Source organism: Mesocricetus auratus, unplaced genomic scaffold, assembly GCF_017639785.1.
Source record: "Mesocricetus auratus isolate SY011 unplaced genomic scaffold, BCM_Maur_2.0 Super-Scaffold_15014, whole genome shotgun sequence".
NCBI classification, from domain to species: domain Eukaryota; kingdom Metazoa; phylum Chordata; class Mammalia; order Rodentia; family Cricetidae; genus Mesocricetus; species Mesocricetus auratus.
The window spans coordinates 10,748,871-10,768,119 of record NW_024429186.1 but is presented as its reverse complement, the minus strand read 5'-3'; the positions used below and the strand labels follow the sequence as shown (position 1 = coordinate 10,768,119).

General features: G+C 49.7%; 1 protein-coding gene across 7 annotated transcripts in view; it reads left to right on the top strand.

Annotated features, from left to right (window-relative positions):
* Positions 1-19,249, top strand: part of Evl (Enah/Vasp-like) — a 139,169-nt gene that overhangs the window by 110,786 nt on the left and 9,134 nt on the right. For all 7 annotated transcript variants that reach the window (XM_040742507.1, XM_040742505.1, XM_040742506.1 and 4 more), the window contains exons 4-7: positions 13,767-13,830; positions 15,043-15,113; positions 16,420-16,643; positions 17,189-17,310. In XM_040742507.1, coding sequence (XP_040598441.1) covers positions 13,767-13,830; positions 15,043-15,113; positions 16,420-16,643; positions 17,189-17,310 — 481 coding nt within the window. The remainder of the gene's footprint in view (positions 1-13,766; positions 13,831-15,042; positions 15,114-16,419; positions 16,644-17,188; positions 17,311-19,249) is intronic.

The window sequence follows — 19,249 nt, the reverse complement described above, 5'->3', positions numbered from 1 at the left end:
AGAAACTGGCAACCCAGGTAGGTCTCAGCAGCTTTCCGAGACCCGATCAGAACCCCAAAAGAGACCCAGTACCCCTCTGCACGGCCCTGTATTCCACACAGCCGTACACACCTGTAGCCACACCCAAAATGGGTGTAGTCAGTGGCACAGATGCCTAGGTCTCTTCCTACAATTCCCTTTTAGTCTAAAGAAAAGATTTAGCCTTAAAACAAAACTAAATTGTGTCAATATAAAAGTCTCAAACATATATAAAGCATATATACATAGAAGATAATGAGGATATTTATGCATCAAGCATCATGAATAGAAAGACTTTACACAGTATGACAGATTGAGATAAACAATTATAAGTCACCAAAAGATATAATAATCTACCTATATCCCATCTTAAGCATATCTATCCCATCTAAACCCTAAACTTATCCGAAAGAGATGCCCAAGTCTGAACACCTCCTTCCAATCCCAACCCCTAAACAATTGAAAACTAACCCTTAAACAGGTGTAAATTATGCTTTAATGTCAACAGTAGGGAAGGGGGATGTAGTATTCTCAGAATTACTTCCTGCTGAAATGAGATGATGATAACCTCATGGGATCCTGTAGGAAGAAAATGTTAGGGTAGCTACAACATTTGTACCCAGTCTCTCTTTGGTGGGAGATGCTCGATTGAAGTTCTTTTCTTCATTGAAGTTCTTGTCTGAGGCTCTGGCCAGAGTGTAATAAGAAGGTGCACCATATCAGTTAGGTAGTCTGGATTTGTCTAGAGCAATGTAGTCCCAAACGAGTTTCAGGGTAGTAATGGTCAGTTCAGATGCCTCAAGTCAGATCAGGCGGAGTCAATGAAGTAGGGCCCGTTTTCTTTCCGGAGTGTTCGAAGATTGCTGTTAGGAAATTCCATCACCTCTAATAGGTGTGTGATAACAGAATCAGCCTTTTCAGAGCTAAGAGCAATGGTCCATTGAGACCCCAAAAATTTGTCTATTGTAAGGTGAACATATTTTAAATTTCCAAATTCTGGAAAGTGAAACACATCCATTCACCAAATTTCATTTCTGTGAATACCCTTGGGATTCCTGTCTGGTGGTAATGGAGTTTGATTATAGAATGAACAGGTGGGCAGTTTCTTACTATTTCCTTGGCTTGTTGCCAAGTGATAGAAAAATCCTTTTTTAAGCCTTTGCTGTTTACATGGTGTTTATGAAATTCTGAAGCTTCTAACACACTTCCTATTAATAAACGAGCAATCTTTCAATCTTTTTTTTTTTTTTTGGTTTTTCAAAACAGGGTTTCTCTGTGACTTTGGAGGCTGTCCTGGAACTAACTCTTGTAGACCAGACTGGTCTCGAACTCACAGAGATCTGCCTGCCTCTGCCTCCTGAGTGCTGGGATTAAAGGCATGTGCCACCACTGTCCCGCAAACGATCAATCTTATCATTACCTTATCATTACGTGGCAGACCCATATGGGATCTGATGTGTGTTATATATATAGAATGAGTACTATTCCTGACAGTTTCTTATAATTGCATAAACAATGAAGTTAATTCCGTATCATCAAGAATAAATTCAGCCGTTTCAGTGTGTAAAACGACTTTCTGCATATTGAGAGTCAGTAACTATATTGAGAGGCTCTGTAAAACCATAAGTACCATGAGAACGGTGTACAGCTCTGCCTTTTGTACAGAGTTGTAAGGGCTTTGAACTACTTTACTTATATTTCCTGATTTATATCCTGCTTTACCTAATTTGTTTGCATCAGTGTAGAATGTAGGAACTCCAGAGAGTGGTGTTTTTCTTACAATACTTGGAAGGATCCAAATTGTTTTCTTTATGAATTTGACTCTCAGTCTTGTAATAATTGTTGGCAATCATTCCCAAGAAGTTACTGCAAGCCCTTTGCCAATATTCGTTATCCTTCCATAAGGAGGAAATTTCCTCATTAGTTTAAGGTACTGTAATTTCTGCTGGGTCCCTTCCAGTTAGTTGACGAAGCCTTAATTTGCCTTTAGAAATCAAGTCAGAGATCTTTTCTATATATGTCTTCAGTTTTTTATTCTGTTTATGTGGCAGAAATATCCATTCTAATATGTTATCTTCCCTCTGCATCAAAATCCCTGAGGGGTATTCTCTAGATGGTAAAATAACCAGAATACAGTCTAGTTCTGGATCCACACAGCACACATGTGCTTCTAGTATTCTCTATTCTACTCATTCTAATTCTTTTTCAGCCTCAGCTGATAATATTTGTGGATTATTTAAGTTCTTGTCCCCCTTTAGGGCTGGTTTTATGTATTTTAAATCATGCTCTTATACTCCAATAGTCATCTGTAGTTGAGAAATCTCTCCTAGTAGTTTTTGAAGATCATTAAGAGTCTGGTAACAATCTTTCCTGATCTGTACTTTTTGTGGTCTAATTTTTGTATATCTATTTTATAACCTAAATAATTGATAGAAAATCCTCTTTGTATTTTTTCAAGGGCAATCTGTAATCCCCAGTGAGGTAAAATTTCCTTTACTGACTCAAACATCCTTTCTAACATTCCTTCCTTCAAATTAGCCAACAATATATCATCCATATAATGGTAAATTATGATTGTGGAACTTGTTTGGGAATAATTTCCAAAGGTTTTTACACAAAATATTGGCACAGGGTGAGACTATTTAACATTCCCTGTGCCCAAACCTTCAACTGGTCTCTCCTAACTGACTGAGAATTGCTATAGGTAAGCACTGTGAAGGCAAATTTTTCTCTAAGTTTTTCTTGTAAAGGTATAGTGAAGAAGCAATCTTTTCGATCAATGATTATAGTAGGCCATCCTATGGGTATGAGAGAAGGCAATGGCATCCCAGGCTGTAGAGAGCCCATAGGCTGAATTACTTTATTGATGGCTCTCGACTCTATAAGCAGCCTCCATTTACCAGATTTCTTTTTGATAATAAATACAGGGGAGTTTCAAGGGCTAGTAGATTCTTCAATATGTCCAGCATTTAGCTGTTCCTGAACCAGCTTTTCTAAAGCCTCTAGCTTCTCAGAGGTCATAGGCCATTGCCCTACCCACATAGGTTCATCTGTAAGTCATTTAAAGGATAGGACTTTTTTTTGGTTCCTCTGTAGTTTTGGCACTTATATTCTGTTTATGTACAGCCTGGATGGTTGGCATCTGTTTTCTGTAGTGCCTTACAATATTTTTTTCTACCACCAAAAGCTTATTTATGATTCATATCTGATACTGGAGGTATGTTATTCTGGGTATTCCATTGCTGCAATAGATCACGAACCCAGAGATTTATTTCGATGTTTGTGACTTACGGCCTCACTCTTCCTCTTTGTCCTTCTGGCCCTATACACTCAACCCATCTCGTTCTTTGTTTTACTTGAGATAAGGTTTCAATCCCTAAGAATTGAACATTTACATCTTATAGGGGCCATCTTGGAGGCTAAGATTTTTAAGTTATGATAGTTATATCAGTGTCAGTGTCCACAAGCCAACAATCACTTTGTTATTCTCCCTAACTTCTTTCTAATTTAGGTCTCTGATCCTGTAGAGAAGTTTGCCAAAATATACAATAGACTTTTTGTCTCCTCCAGTTACATTTGATTCATCCTCAGTAGTTAATCTATCATCCAGAGCGGTATTATTCTTTACAATAGGCAGTGGATCTTCTAATCATCCTGGAGGAGATTTTCCTCCAGAGTGACTGGGAATGACGGGACCACTTTTGACATGGGGGCCTTCAAGAGGACCCCCAAGGAGTTTTCTGATTGTAAAGGGTTACCTTATCTGTCTCTGGTTGACCTACATTCATTGGTCCAGTGTCAGCCTTTGCCACATCTCCTACATAATCCAGAAGGCTGAGGCCTTCTGTTTGGAGTCATTCCTAGGAGGAGCATTATTTCTAGGAATGCTTTGCCTACAATTTCTTCGTAGATGTCATATTCTACCACAGTTAAAACATCTGCTATTTCCATGTGTTTTTAAACCTCTAGAGATTTGCCTCTCCTAACCAAGCTTCTATATCATCATGGTTAAGGCATCTGCATCTTGATGCCTCTTCAAACCTTTCGAGATCACTTCTCCTACCCAAGCTTCTGTATCTTGATCTTTATACTCAAGATTAGCTGTATACAGAACCCATTCCTCCAGTGGTGCTGATCTGCTCCTCAATGGCCGAAGTACTTGTTTGCATTATGGATTCAAATTCTCTTAAGCTAGAGATTCTATGAGTATTCGCCTAGAATCTGAATCACTTACCTATAATTCTACTGCTCTGGACAGTCTTTGTAAGAAATCGGTGAGCTGTTCTCTTGTTCCCCGTATCACTTCGGTATAGGTTCTATTCTCTCTCCTGGTTCATGAACCTTATTTTAAACATTCAAGGCTGCTGTATGGCATAAAGACAAGATGAGTTCATCATATGCAGCCTAAGTCTCTCCCTACACTCCAAGTGATAACACAAGAGGCTTAGATACAGACAAGTCAGAGAACATGCATTTACAGTTTTCAGGAGAAATGCCAGATGCCAAAAACAGGAGAAACCACAGCCGTTGTGAGGAAATAGACATCTCTTGTAAGCAGTGCTAACTTCAGTATCCCATATAGAGTGTGGATACCCGATGTGTTATGCCAGGCCCTAACCTGGGGTGCCAGGATACTGGGAAGGTTGATTGACCTACATTCCACACTACTAATAGCAAGCACTGACTTAGTCCACTCAGAGAAGCCCACGGTGAAGGAGGAGAGAAAAGGAAGCGACTGCCTCAGCCACCTGGGTGGAAGGCAATGCAGTATAGACAACTGCTGGTGCGTTAGTTCTCCCCAAGAGTCATAAAGCAACGTGTTCAGCCCAGGGAGAGGGCACCAACTAGCTCCATCCCTGTCCAACATAGACCAGTGTGTTTACTGGGAGGTTCAAGAACAGCTGCCATCTCCACCAAGTGCCATCCACCTGGCCAACCTTCTACCTTGCTATGTGCTCTGACACCCTTGCTCTAGGGGAAGAGAGGGATTTGTTTGGCTTACAAAGTTTACATCCCAGCCCTTCAGGACATCAAAGCAGGAACTCAGTCAGCTAGTCACAGCCATATTCAGAGTGAAGAGTAAATAAATGCACCCTTGCCTGCTCTCAGCTAGCTTTCTCCTCTTCCAGAGCCCCCTCCCCCGGCCATGCGCAAGGCTGTCTTCCCCAGGTGGTTCTAGGCTGTGTCAAGTGGACAGTTAAAACTACTCAGCACAACCCCCAAGGGGCATGAGCAGCTAGAGCATGGGAAGGAGTAATGATGTGTAGCATCTCAGGGCCTGGTGATACCTCCCGTTACTATCCCCATGGACCTGGCTGCCACTGTTTCACCTACCTCATGCCATAGCTGCCAACAAGGTGTTCTGTAGTCATCATAGCAGCCGGCTCTGAGAAGTAGTGCCCGTGTCACACCCTGAGAAAATGACCGCAACAGCTGCAGAGCCAGGCTGTGTGAACCAGGAATGGGAACTCTAGTCTGACACAGGGGGGAAGCCGCTGTCTCTGTACCTCCAGGCATGGCTGAGTGTGCAGTGGCACGGCCCAGAGACAGTCAGGGTGGCAGGGCGGTGTGAGAGGCGGATGTTTGCTGCCTGTTAGTCCCTCCTGCACACATCCTAGAGCTGGGAAGGCTAGAAAAAACTCAGGGATGGCAGGAGCATATTAAGAGAAAAGGCAGATTTATTGGTAACAAAAGAGCAAGACACCTAAGGAGGACCATGCAAGATCCAGGGACAAAGCTGCCCAGCGTCAGGAGTCCATCTGTCTGCTCACCTGCCCTCTCTCCCTGCACACATACCCTGCCTGCTTCCATCAGCGTAAGAGGAGAGCTGGGATGGGAGGTCCCTTCAGACAGACACCTGGTATCCTTGAGGCCTATGGGCAGAGCTGCTGCAGAGGGGTCTGCACAGTCCCTCGGGACCCATGGTGCATGCTGGAATCAGGTAGCCAGGAGGCTCTGATAGGTTAGCTGGGACACTTCATTAAAGATTGACAAAGTGAAGCCCACTTGCCCGCGGGACAGCATATCGGTTACCATTGCACCAGCCAGGCGGCTGAGGAAGAGGAGGTAAGTGGCCAGGATGCAAAAGGCACCTTGCAGACTGTGCCGAGGAGCCCCGCCCGTAATGGTCAGCAGGGAGTGGACCTTTCACTGCTTCTGCTTCTGCCACTGTGACTGCACCGTGCTTTGCAGAGTGACCTGTAGGTGATGGAGCTCCTCCCTCTCCTTTTGCTCCTCCTGGGATTTTTCTCTATTCCCAACTCTGGGGCTGGGGTAGGGGGGCTGAGTGCCACATCTTGGGGAGAGCATCTCTCACTGCATCCAGGGTCCTTCCAGAAGTGGCAAGATAAACTGACATCGGCAAGCCTGGGCTCCTGCTCCAGCTGCAGTGCCCAATAGAGGCCTGATCACCCATCCCAAATTGAGATTCAGTTTCCCTACTTAGAAAGGAAAACTAATATATCCTACAAGGGAATTGGGCAATTTAATCCCCCAAAGTGATATGAAAATGCTTTCTAAGACATAAAGGTATGAGATGGTTACTGAAATTTATTGTTTGAGGTTCATTTGAAGATTAGTGAGTTTGAGGGAAAGAGGAAAAGCAGTTGTTGCTAGGAAAACTTCTTGCCTAAGCAGACTACCTGAGCAGGCCAGGCCTGTGGATAGAGCGTTTGCCCTGGGATCTGGAGGCTGTGCTCTGGTTGTGTGTTGACTCTGATGTGGACATAACCTTGGGCAAGCCGCTGCCGTATCCCCGGGCCTCAAGACCCTCCATGCAAGGAGAGGGTGGGAGACCATAGAAGTGGCCCTGACTAGTACCAAGTCTCTAGCTGTCATCTGTCAAAATTTAAAAGCCCAGTAATAAGGGCTGGTCATTTCTTCTTCCTGTGTGGCCTGGGCTGCTCCCTTAGAAACAGTCTCCTTGTCTGTAAGAGAGGCCTTCCTATGCAACTGGGCTTTAACAGCCCGAGTTATTGGGTCAGGCGGTGTCTGCTGGTTATAAGGAGTTGGGTCTAACTGTCCAGCCCAGGGCCAGGGCTCATGGATGAGGAACTGTTGCTGGAGTATCAGGAGTGGCAGATTGGTTGACAGAGACACTGTCTGAGTACAACAGCCAGTGGTGGTCAGACTTCATGAACCTAAATTGCTGGGCCAGGAACTCGACAGAAAAGCCTGGAAAATTCATACAGCATTCCTTTCTTTTCTTTTCTTTTTTTTTTTTTTTTTTTTTTTTTTTGGTTTTTCGAGACAGGGTTTCTCTGTATTGTTTTGGAGGCTGTACAGCATTCCTTTCAACAAGCAGCTAACCCACCATTAAAATGTGGAGGTGGCCAGGCATAGTGGTACACGCCTTTAATCCCAGCACTCAGGAGGCAGAAGCAGGAGGATCTCTGTGAGTTCCAGACCAGTCTGGTATGCAGAGTGAGTTTCAAGCCAGCTAGAACTACATAATGAGATGCTGTCTCAAAAAAAAAAGAAAAAGAAAAAAAGAAAGAAAGAAAAGAAAAGAAAGCTGGTGGGCAGTCAAGCATTTGTTCACTGGTGAGCTTAACACAGGAGCTACCTTCGCCTTGTAAGTATTGATGTAGAGGTGTTTGTGTAGCCAAGACTGAATATAGTATGTGTAAAGGGCCAGAGTCCTGGGCTGGAGGACATTTGTCCTGGGAGCTTGCTCCATCCAGTGTTCCTACGCAGATCCTAGGCCACAGCCTCTACCTTACATGGACACCTGTCTGCATAGCAACAGGAACAACACCTGTACAGGAGGAAGCGCCCAAGCTCCAGCCTAAAGGGAGAGAGGGAAAGCAGGCAGCTGGGGAGACGGCAGCAAGGGAAGCGGAGAGCAACTCAAAGAGGGTCTGGGACGCTGCCCAGCACAGACCAGGTGGCTGCCGTTTGCTGGCCAGAAATTACATCAGGCGTTACTGAGCAGGTGTAGGTTCTTTGTCTCTGGCGGTCCCTGGATCTCAGGTTCCATCTTTTCAGAAGACCGGTAGGTGCCTTTTCCTATAGACGGTGACTGGAGACTCAGCCTGTGCTCTGTCCCAGTGGAGCTGGGGCTGCTGTCCCGAGTCCCATGGGTAGGAAGGGAGGGAGCAGGAGACATCATTAGGAGCAGCTGGCAGCCTTGCCTCGTCTGCCCACCTGAGAATGTAAAGTTACACAAGACACCCAGGCGAGAGGCTGGAGGGACTTATAGCCACTTTTAACCTGTCCCAAGGGTGGCACCTGCTACCCATGCATGGTTTGAAAATTCAGAATGAGGGGAGCCCCACTATCCCAAGATTCCAGTTTTAGTTTTGGGTATGTTTCCTTGTTTATAGAGATTTGGAGGCATTGCTGCTTGGTGGCAGAGCACTGACCCAGCATGCACAAGGCCCCAGATTTAATCCCTAGCACCAAAAGCGGGATAGGGGGTAGAGAGATGAGCCGAATTTCCATTCTTTTCATGTAGGAAACCATGGCCCAAAGAAGGAAAGAACTCCCCATAGCACTTAATTACTTAGTGACAAACCCAGCAGTCTAATCCCACACCCACTAGGATGTGAGTTCAAGACCAGCCTGAGCTACATAGTGCAACCCTGTCTCAAAATGCCAAAGATAAATACAGTGACATAAAGTCACCCTTAAGGAGAGGTCTGTAGGTGTGAGCATGCTAAAAGAGCACAGCCAGGAGTGGGAAGGAGCTGAAAGTGAGACTGAAGGCTGCTGGGAGGCCTGGAGGAGAGCAGTGCATGGTTTCCCACAGAGGACCCTGAAGGGTCCCTACCAGACCACCCCTTCTAACCCAGTCAGACTTCGGGGACTGCTCTGGCCAGACAGTTCTCAAACGTAAAGCTTTTCCGCACAGGCCCAGTGCGCAGTGCAGTTGCTGCCCAGTGTATTCTAGTCCTCTCCTGCTCTGCCCCAGCCATGTAGGGTGACCCAGAGTCCCTCGCCTGTTCTGCTATCTTAGAGCTTATTGTGTATGGGCTCTGGTTAGCCACTCTTGAGAGTCTGAGCCATAGACCTCTGCTGTTTTCTAAGATTTTTTGATCACCAATGCTCTCAGCCATTGCTTGGAGTTCTTTAGAGTTTGTCAGCCATCTTTATTCATCAAACATTCATTGCATGCTGCCTGGGTGCTAACAGTGTGTGCATGCCGGGAATCTGGAGGTGTCAACAGTGGAGCCATGGTTAGATTGTTGTGGGCCTGTGCTCTTGCTGTCTTCTGACAAACGTGCATAACGTGCCCTAGTGAGCACAAAAGCTCAGCGTGAAAGCCAGGCACAGAGCACTCTGCACCTGGACACCCATGACCTGGCTTGTCCATGTCCCAGCATCTTGGCCAGTGTGAGGGTAATGGAGGGAGAGGGGAGCTGTCTACATCTGGTTCATTCTTCCTTCCTCTGCTCTCTCCTCACCCCTCCTCTACACAAGGGCAGCATTCCTGAAGATGACGGTATCCTACTCAGAATCCTTAGGACATCCTTATATCAAAGACAGGTGCTACAGAGTTATCTCTAAAGGAGACACACACTGCCTGGGGGATAGCTCAGTCAGTTAGTGCTCGAGGACCTGAGTGTGAACCCCAAAACCCTCCTACAAAAGGAGAGGTGATGTGATGCTGGGAAGGCAGAGACAGGCAGATCTCTGGGGTGCACTGGCCAGCTTGCTTAGCTGAATGGGTGAGTTCTAGACCGGTGAGAGAACCCCCCCAAAAAAAGTTGACTAGCACCTGAGAAATGACAGAAATACACATGTACACACACACCCTCAGACACATGTGCACCTGAACATATGAACAAATGCATGTGTGTTCGTATACACAAGAGGGAGTGCAGTATAAGTAAGGAGTGTGTTTCTAAGGCAGAACCGTTTTGTCCTCATAGTATGCCAGCCACTGAAACTGAAAGGAGTTTTGCAAATGAAAGTTTATTCACAAGGTGCTCAAGTGTGGAGATGGGAGAGCAGGTCTCAGATCAGCCACCCCAGGGATAGGGGCTGAAGATAGATATTCATGAGCTAAACAGGGTGTGAGGTATGGGAAGGGTCCTTGATCTGTGTGTGCATAATCATCTTCACAAACCATCCTGGAGTCATTTCAAGAAATCACAGTACAGCTAGGGGTGGGGGCATAGGCCTGTGATCCCCAAATTCAGGAAGCCAAGGCAGGAGGACTGTGAAGTAAAAGCCAGCCTGTGCTATTTAAAAAGATAGAGAAAGGAAAGAAAAGGATATTGATGCATGCCTCTAACCCCAGCTTAGGAGGTAGAGGCAGAAAGATTGGGAGCTCAAGGTCATCCTACCTAAAAAATGAGGTGGGGAGGCATGAGGATGCTAGCGTGATCTCTGAGTGGAGTTTGGGGCCTTCTGTTGGTACGAGATCACCAAAGGGTCAGTGGTTTCAAAAAAGTAGATTTCAAATACTTGTCCATTATGACCACACATTAGCAAAACTAGTAGGAGACTGATAATGTATTAGGTGCATTTCCTCCCAAAATAGTGATTTTTTTTTAAGTCAACTGAAAGCATGGCAAGTTACATGGTTGGTTTGTTTGTTTTCTTCAAATTTGCCTCAGTTTCAAGAATAAGATTACTCAGTATTTTTTACTGTTGGTTTTTTTGTTTGTTTGTTTCAATATAGGGTTTCTCTGTATGGTCCTGACTGTCCTGGAGCTTTGTAGACCAGGCTAGCCTCAAAATCAGATCTGCATGCCTCTGCCTCTCAATTGCTAGGATTAAAGGAGAGCACCACCATGTGTGGCGAGCTTACTTAGTCTTAAGGAAGCCTGTGAAGGGAGGAGGGGGTTGCTCTTACCTGCCTGTCACCTTCAGTAGGCTCTGCGTGTGTTTCTTGCCTGCCCAGTGCTGATTTCTCTCTTAGAGTGGATTCAGTTTCTCTGCTCCATCCTCTCCAGCCAGCTTCCTCTCTCCTCCTGCCATTCTTATGGGCATTCTGCTTCCATCTGTGAACCCGTAAGTGGAGACTGGCCCCTCTTCACTCTCTTCTTGTTTGCTTCCTGTTGTAGTTCCCACCTTGTGACCTTCAAGGTTCAGGGCATCTTCTGATTTCCCAGATGTTTGGGAAGAATGAGTGGGTGGTGACACTTGGAATTGAGGCTGGAAAGTAGACCTTCCCCAGCATGGAGAAGTCCGTCCTTCCCAAGAACCATCATAGTGGTGGGCTTGAAACAGACAAGTCTGGGTTCTGGTTGCCGCAGAGGCTCAGCCTCTATCTGCCAGCAGCTCTTTGTGTTCTGAGAGGAAGTCTGTCAGAACCACCCATTCCTACCTCTTCTCTCCTCCCATCTCTTGCTGCCAGGAGTGGCTGGACTCGCAGGTGCCAACCGTACCCTGTGGGGGTTCCAGATGTGTGTCGCCACTTACAGCTTCTACATGGATGCTGGGGACCGGGGCCAAATCCTCAAGTTTGTGCATCGAGCACTTCACACCCCATGCGGCCACCTTTGATTCCAACTCCAGGGGATCCAGTGCCCTCTCCGGCCACCATCAGCACACTCTGCAGACACAGAGACACATACACATAAATAAAAATAAAGTGACCCTCCTTTTTAAATACCCCTAAGTACTGAGCTGCAGAAGGTAGGTCAGGGGATCAGGGTCCCGCCTTTTCCTCACCCTGCCTCCTACAGGGTCACAGCTCAGCCCAGGAGGTAAGAGGTGACACAGTGAGTCTGCTGTCCTGGCCAGTGGTTACAGCCATCAGGGAGGTTATCTGCAATAATCAGTGTAGGACAGATGAGAGTCTTATTAGTCAGGACCAGTGCTTTCCTGCTGATGTCTACTCCCACTTGAGAAGCACTGCCTTGCTGAAGAGGCCCTTGTCAGTGGGAGACCAGCAACCATCCTGGGGAACAAGCCTCTTCCCCAGCCCTTCTAGCTGACCATGCCATGGGGTGGCTGGACCAGTGGGTAGTGAAGAGGGAGTCCAGGAGCATCTCCCCCTGCTTCAGCTGACTCTAAAGTATGTCTTCAGGACAGAGCTCTGGGCCTGCAAGGGGCTGTGGCTCCTGAGGGTTTGGGGAGTCTAGGCCAACATACAGCTTGAGGAATCCAAGTGTGTGACAGCAGAACACCGTGTGAGCATGGCTGCAGCAGACCTTGCAGCAGCTAGGATGAACCAGACATCCAGGGTCTTAGTCCTGAGGTAGTGATCACGCCTCAGACAACGAGCAGCACAAGGTTGCAGAATAGGACCTTAGCATGCAGGAGGAGGAAGGACAAAGTCTGAACTCGGGGGAGCTCAGCTGTTCAAGCCAGAACCTAAGGCCTGTGCGTTAGTCACTCGTCATCTGCCGTCAGAAAACACCATAAGCAAAGCAGCTCACAGCCCCAGAGGGATCGAGTCCATTGTGGTGGGGAGGAGGGGTGCCAGCAGCAGGAGGCAGAGGACGCAAACTGAAGACATAGCACAAGGCTGTGAGCTCCCAAAGCCTGCCCCCGGTGGCGGACTTCCTAAGTCTCCCTAAACAGCACCACTAACGGGTGACCAGGTGTCCAAATTGCCAGGGCTAGGGAAGACAGTTTCCATTTAAACCACCAGACTGACAGCAGAGTTCCAGAACATAGGACTGAGCTGTTTTGAACCCTGCCTTCGACAGAATGAGTGGGTCAGGGAATCCCGGGTCAGGGAACCCCTCTCTACTGAGCAGACACAGGTAAAAACCTGAGACCAGTACCTAGGACGGGAAGCTTGTGTCTCTTCAGGTGGCGTGTGAGTCTACCGCCTCATCCTTCAAGCTGGTCTCAGTCAGACATCATGGTGAGACTGAGCCTGAGGAAGGGCATGACATTTGCCAAGGATTTTGTCTTGCTATGCATCTTGCACGACCTTTGAGCAAGTCATCTAACCTTCCTGGGCCTGGCTTCCTTAGTGGTCCCAAGTTCTCATGGCCGCCTCCTAGCTGTGTGGGAATTACAGCTGCAGTGTAGATTAAGCAAAGCAAGAGTCTGGGCACTGCTCTGATGGAGTTCCCATGGGACAAAGACCCGGGCTTCGGGAAGTGGGAGGCTGGCATCTCCCTGCTGTCTGAGGTTGTGAGCTTGCACTCACTTCACCCAGAGGTGGAGGCAAAGCTGCTTGCACGTTCCCTCACCAGCCACTGATTGTGCATGTCCCAAGGGACACCTGGCCATCGGGACACAATCGGCTCTTTCTTAGGTTGGAGCTGCAGCCTGGATTTCTCTTTAAATGTGGCACAAGGCATACACCAGCCCTCCTGTGACCATGAGGCTTGGCAGTGGGATCCTACCCTTTTGGGTCCAAAGTGGGTGTGGCCAGAGTGTTTCATGGTGGCCCAGAACAAAGGGAGCAGTGCAGGGCCTCGCTCTGCTACTCATAGCTCCAGGCCCCCAGTGTGAGCAGCAGCTACAAGGAGGGGCCACTCCACCTGTGTAGTCCCTGCCACTCACCAGAGACCCATCAGAGCTGATGATTCTTAACGTGCTGATGGTGGGGCTGGGGACAGTGGCCAGTGAAGCAGCAGACCCAGCAAGCGCTGTTAAAGAAAAGTGGGTGGATGTCAACAGTTAGCACTTGGGGTCCCAGCTACGCTTCAGAGAGAGGCGCCTCAGGAAATGAAGGGAGGAAGGGTGTGTGGGAAGTCAAGGGGTGCAGGTGCCGCACAGGTGAGAGGGCCCACTTTTAAAGGAGGCCAGCAGGGGTGGAGAGCGCGCCACTACAGATATTTGTCGGACCTTGCTTCCCTCCACGGACCACTGCACTCTGCCTCTCTTCCCTACAGGCCCCTCCACACAGCGTCAGGTGCAGAATGGCCCCTCTCCTGAGGAGATGGACATCCAGAGAAGGTAACCCCGTGTCCCACAGCTGCCTGCCCGAAAGCACCCTTCAGCTATTCGAGACAGACACAGCTCAGGCCAGCACTCTCAGACCAAAAGGAACACCTACTGCATGCCAGAGATCTGTGAGCTCAATGCAGATTAAGGATACATGTCCCTGCCATACAGACCCACACTTCCCTAAACCCCTTCAGAAGCATGGCAGTAACCCTGTGGTGCCAGGTGGCCTCTGATGAGGGACAAGGAGGAGGCATGTGGTCTTTTGACCATTTCTTCTAGGCCACATCCATTGAAGCCATAGGTGAGCCCATCAGCCCTCTCGCTCCTGTGAGTCAGTCAAATCGGCCAGAGGGCCACACAGGCTTCTTCGAGACACTTCCTGCTCAGGGTTTCCCAGCTTGCCAGTCCTCTTCCTCCTAACCCAACACATCCCTCTCCTCCTAGGAGGCGGCCTAGGGAGGTGGCGATAACTCCGTCAGTAAAGTACTCGCCAAGCACTAATTAAGAGCCCCAGCGCTCTTTTTTTTTTTTTAAACAAAAAGTTAGATATGGCGCTACCCACTTTAATCCCAGAGTTTAGGAAGCAGAGACAGGCAAACCCTGGAGTTCACCGGCCAGCCAGCCTTGCCTACTTGGCAAATTTCAGTCCAGTGAGAGACCCTGTCTCAAAAAAAAAGGAAGGAAGGAAGGAAGGAAGGAAGGTGGATGATGACAGGGAACAACACTCAGGGTGATCCTTTTGTCTCCACACACATGTGCACATGCAGACACACACACATTCACACACGTGTGCACATGCAGACACACACATTCACACATGTGTGCATATACAAATACACTCACACAGAGACACATACGTGTGCACATGCAAACACACTCACACAGACACACACATGTGCACATGCAAACACAGACACACATATGCACATGCAGACATACACACACACATTCACACACGTGTGCATATACAAATACACTCACACAGAGACACATACGTGTGCACATGCAAACACACAGACACACACATGTGCACATGCAAACACACACAGACACAACATGTGCACATGCACACACAGAGATACATACACGTGTGCACATGCGCGCGCGCGCACACATACACACAGAGCCAGTGCTTGAGTCTCAAGGGTGCCACAGAACCAGGTTTCAAGCCTGTGCTGTCAGGCACGGGAGGTCAAGGCGTCTGTCCTGGTTGCTTTTCAGACAAGTGATGGAGCAGCAGCAGCAGCAGCAGCACCGCCAGGAGTCTCTGGAGAGAAGAGTCTCTGCCACAGGTGGGTGAGAGTCACCTTCCACCCACACTGCCCCCAGTGGTCCCGATGCAGAAGAACTCTCTCACTTGTCACCGCCAGGGCTCAGAGTGTACTCATCACTGCAGCTGAAGTAGGACCGAGCATAGGATTGGGGGCCTCCTGACCTTCCCATTGTTCAGTTCCCCCGTGTCAGGGCACTGAGAGCTAGGGACATGCTACCAACAAGGCAGACCACAGGTCCTGCCTCCAGTAAGTCATGGTTGTCCTAACGTGAAGTGCACACTGTGCCATGGGTGCTGGAGACACTCAGAGTCGCCCGGAGAGGCGGGTTCCTGGGTGCCAGGTGGGGCTTACTTAGCACGCCACGGGAGGGGGCGTGGAGTGCGTCGATGGACCATTCTCATCTGCCTTGTGCTTGTAGCCTCACCTTACCTAACTTGCCCAGTGCGCTTCAAGTTCTGTCCCGCTCATGGGGAAGCAGCCCACACTCAGATGGCACCGCCCTCTCACCTGCTGCCCGTGCCCCGTGCGCAGTCCGTGAGCTAGTCTAGTTCTGACCGTATGTCCGCCCCTCCCATCACCCTGGGACACGGCTCTGAAGTGCCGCCTGCCCGACATGCTCCTTCCCGCATCTGCCCCACACCAGCCCCTCTCTCCTCTCCACAGGCATCCCATTCTGTTTGCTCACCCCTGCTTCCTTCATTCCTTCACGTCACTCGGCACCTCCTCTCCTGTCTAGTCCCAGGAGCTTCAGGCGTCCTGTGTGCCTGTTCTTGGTAGAGCGTGCCGTGTAGCACACGTCTGTGTTCACTGTGATTTGAACCTTAAGCACCCTGAGCTGTTTTCCTCCACACATGACACGGTACCTGACACACAGGAAAAGCTGAGGCGGCGTTCGGCAGAGGGTGCCTGGCTAGGTGCACAGTGAGTGCCAGCGCTCAGCTCCAGGACCCACGATTGCTGCTTACAGTCCCCAGGGACCAAGGGTTAGACCCAGTTACATCTTAGGACCAACTTGAGTCGATGCCTAAGGTGGAGCCAGGTACCTAGAATGGAAAAGGGCACTGCCAAGCATTCCCCTCGCTCTGGAAAAGCATGAGAGGAACGGGAGGAAGTGCTGTGCTCATGGGGTGGTAAGCCAGGCTGCAGAGACTAGACTAGACAGTGACTGGAACAGGGTCCAGTCCTTCCTGGGCGATGCAACTGCTCTGTTCCTCATCTCTGATGAGCAAGCTGCCCGTCATTCTTCTCCAGGGACCCGAAATGAAAGCAGTAGGCTGGACAGCAGCCAGGTGCGGGAGACTGACTCCTCCCCCTTGTATTTCAGGGCCCATCCTCCCACCCGGGCACCCGTCAGCGGCCGCCAGCACCACCCTCTCATGTAGTGGACCTCCACCTCCACCCCCAGTGCCACCTCCACCCGCAGGGGCCACGCCCCCGCCCCCGCCCCCTTTGCCCGCTGGAGGAGCCCAGGGGGCCAACCACGATGAGAGCTCTGCGTCCGGGCTGGCTGCTGCCCTGGCTGGGGCCAAGCTGAGGAGGGTGCAGCGGGTAAGAGGGTGGGCAGGCCAGGCGCCTGCCCGCCACACATCAGCAAAGCCCTGCCACCCTGCCCTCGCCTGTCTGTCTCCAGTGAGACACTCTCACTGGTGTGGCTCTCGGGTACCACAGCTCCAGATTTCAAGCCGCTGCCCGCTATTAAACAAGTGAAAGGGAAAGCTCTCTGTCAGCCACAAGCTGCCTTAGCTAATAAGTGCTGCGGCTGCCTTTGCTTTTCCCATGGACCCCGCTTCCCTGGTTCAGTCTGCTCCCTACCCCAGTGCGTGTGCTCTGGAATGAGCAGCATGCGTCATAAAAGAGCACCTCTGATGCGTATCTCTGGTTGAAATGTGCTTCCCTCCTCCCCTGTGACCCACTGACTTTGGCAAGGACTCAAGCCTGTGAGCGAGCCTACCATGCCAATCCCTGGTTCTCTGACCTGTGGAGCTGGGAGGGGTGAACTAAGCCTCACTCCTAAGATCTCTCTGCCTCCTGCTCCCCGGGGACTGCTGGTCCACCCCTGTACCAGAGTATGACGCACGCTTCCTCACCCTCAGCCAGAAGATGCTTCTGGAGGCTCCAGTCCTAGTGGGACTTCAAAGTCCGATGCCAACCGGGCAAGCAGCGGGGGAGGTGGAGGAGGCCTCATGGAGGAGATGAACAAACTGCTAGCCAAGAGGTGGGTCTGATGCCTTCCAGAGTCTTTGTGCCCCTTGGGACGCTACCGTCCTCAGCTGAAGGCCATTGCTAAGACATCCGGGGCAAGAAGAGCACTTCCTGCACTGGCAAGCCCAGTAACATAAAGCACACTCCCAGAGTTAGAGCACTCTCTAGAGAACATGGGGGAAGGTGTCCACTCGCTTCATCACAGGAAAAGGCAAGAATGGAATTACAAGATGCCTTGAGCCCAGAGAGGTGGGAGAAGGTAGGCCCCTCTGTGTCAAGGTTAGCTCTGGGCCTGTCTTCTGGTCATGCCCGCAGGTGCGGTTCTATCCTGCACAGGTCATTATTTGTCATTCTTAAGTGTGACCAGCACCAGGAATGCTGACTCTGGATACTAAGGCTATGGCTAATCTGAAGAACCAGAGGGTACAGGAGCAGGCCTGGCATCGGAGCACTCTGTGCCTGAGAAAAGCTCAGCACAGATAAAGCCGCAGTAGACGCCTGCTCCCTGGGGCTCCAGTGTGCAGCAGGTAAGAATTCCTGGCAGGGGGGCAGACCAGGCACCCTTCACACACCAGCAGAACACTCTGGCCTCGCCCTCCCCTGTCACCAGGGAGACGCTGAACAAAAGGCTGTCTATCCTCCATAACCAGTAGGTAGACCTACCCTGGGGTGAGGAGATGGCTGTGGGAGCCCTGCCACTTGCTTTCTCGTTCTCCTCCTCCACCTTCCAGGCTGACCAGCCTGAGCAAAAACTCCATACCTAATCCATCATTGTCCTAATCCATCTCACTAAATCCAAGAGGGAGGCTCTGTGAGCGTGAAGAGAGGAGATGGGTCCAGAAACGCAGGCAGCCGGGCTGTGGCATCATGGTGGGACAGAACCTAGCCTCACACACACAGCAGATACTGCATTGAAGACTAGCGTCATAGGGCAGTGAGGTGCTCTGCAGCACTGGCCTTCCCAAGTCTGCCCAGACAGGAGCCAGACATGTAAGCAGCCTTCACACAGCAGTAAGTCAGGGCCTGCAGGAGGGAGAGGATGGGCCTCACAGAGGAGGCCCCACCTGTCCTCAGCTTAGAGGCGTTTGGTTCTCTGGGCTGGGGGGATAGCAGAGGTGCCAGGCAATGCTTAAGCACACGTGGAGAGTAGACTAGGAGTTGGCTAGAGCTAAGGCTGAAAAAGAATCTCATCGCCCAGATGGAGTATGTCTCAGAACACGGAGTGTTTACCCCTTCCCAGTGAGCTTAACAACTTGGCCTAGATGGTGTAGCCCAGACTACACCAGTCAAGTAAAAACAGGAAAAGGTCAGAATTGCCAGACTCCATGGGGATGCTAGGTGCTGGGGTGGGGATGAGGGTGGTCCAGGCCCTACAAAAAGCCAGTGTGCTGTGCACAATCCAAAGGATGAACCAAGCAACTCTGGGATCCCCTCGGTGAGACTGAGGGTCCTGCAGCCTTGTCTCTGCTTCTCCTCTAGCAGGAGAATGGGAGATGTGAGCACGTAGCCCCCCTCGGCGAGACTGAGGGTCCTGCAGCCTTGTCTCTTCTCCTCTAGCGGGAGAACAGATGTGAGCACGTAGGGCTGCTGTGTCACCGGCATCTGCCTGTGAATCTCACCAGTGTGGAGTGGAGGGCTTGGTCTCTAGTTGCCTGTTTGCCACTTTTTATAGTGTTGGGATGGAGCTCATGGCCTCACACATGCTAAGCAAAGTATTACCAATGAGGCACACTCTCAGGTCAGGCTACCCTCTGCTTTAACAGATGAAACGGGCTTCTGGGCATCAATGCATTGGAATGGGGTAAAGTGAATGGGTAGGCCCGTGAAGACCAGGGTAGTCCAGGTGATGGTAACTGGCATAGAGTTGTTGGCAGTGAGGACAGGTCCCACTGGGAAGAGATGTAGAGATAGAATTAAAGAGACTTCATATTCCTGGTTGTGGAGAGCGTAGC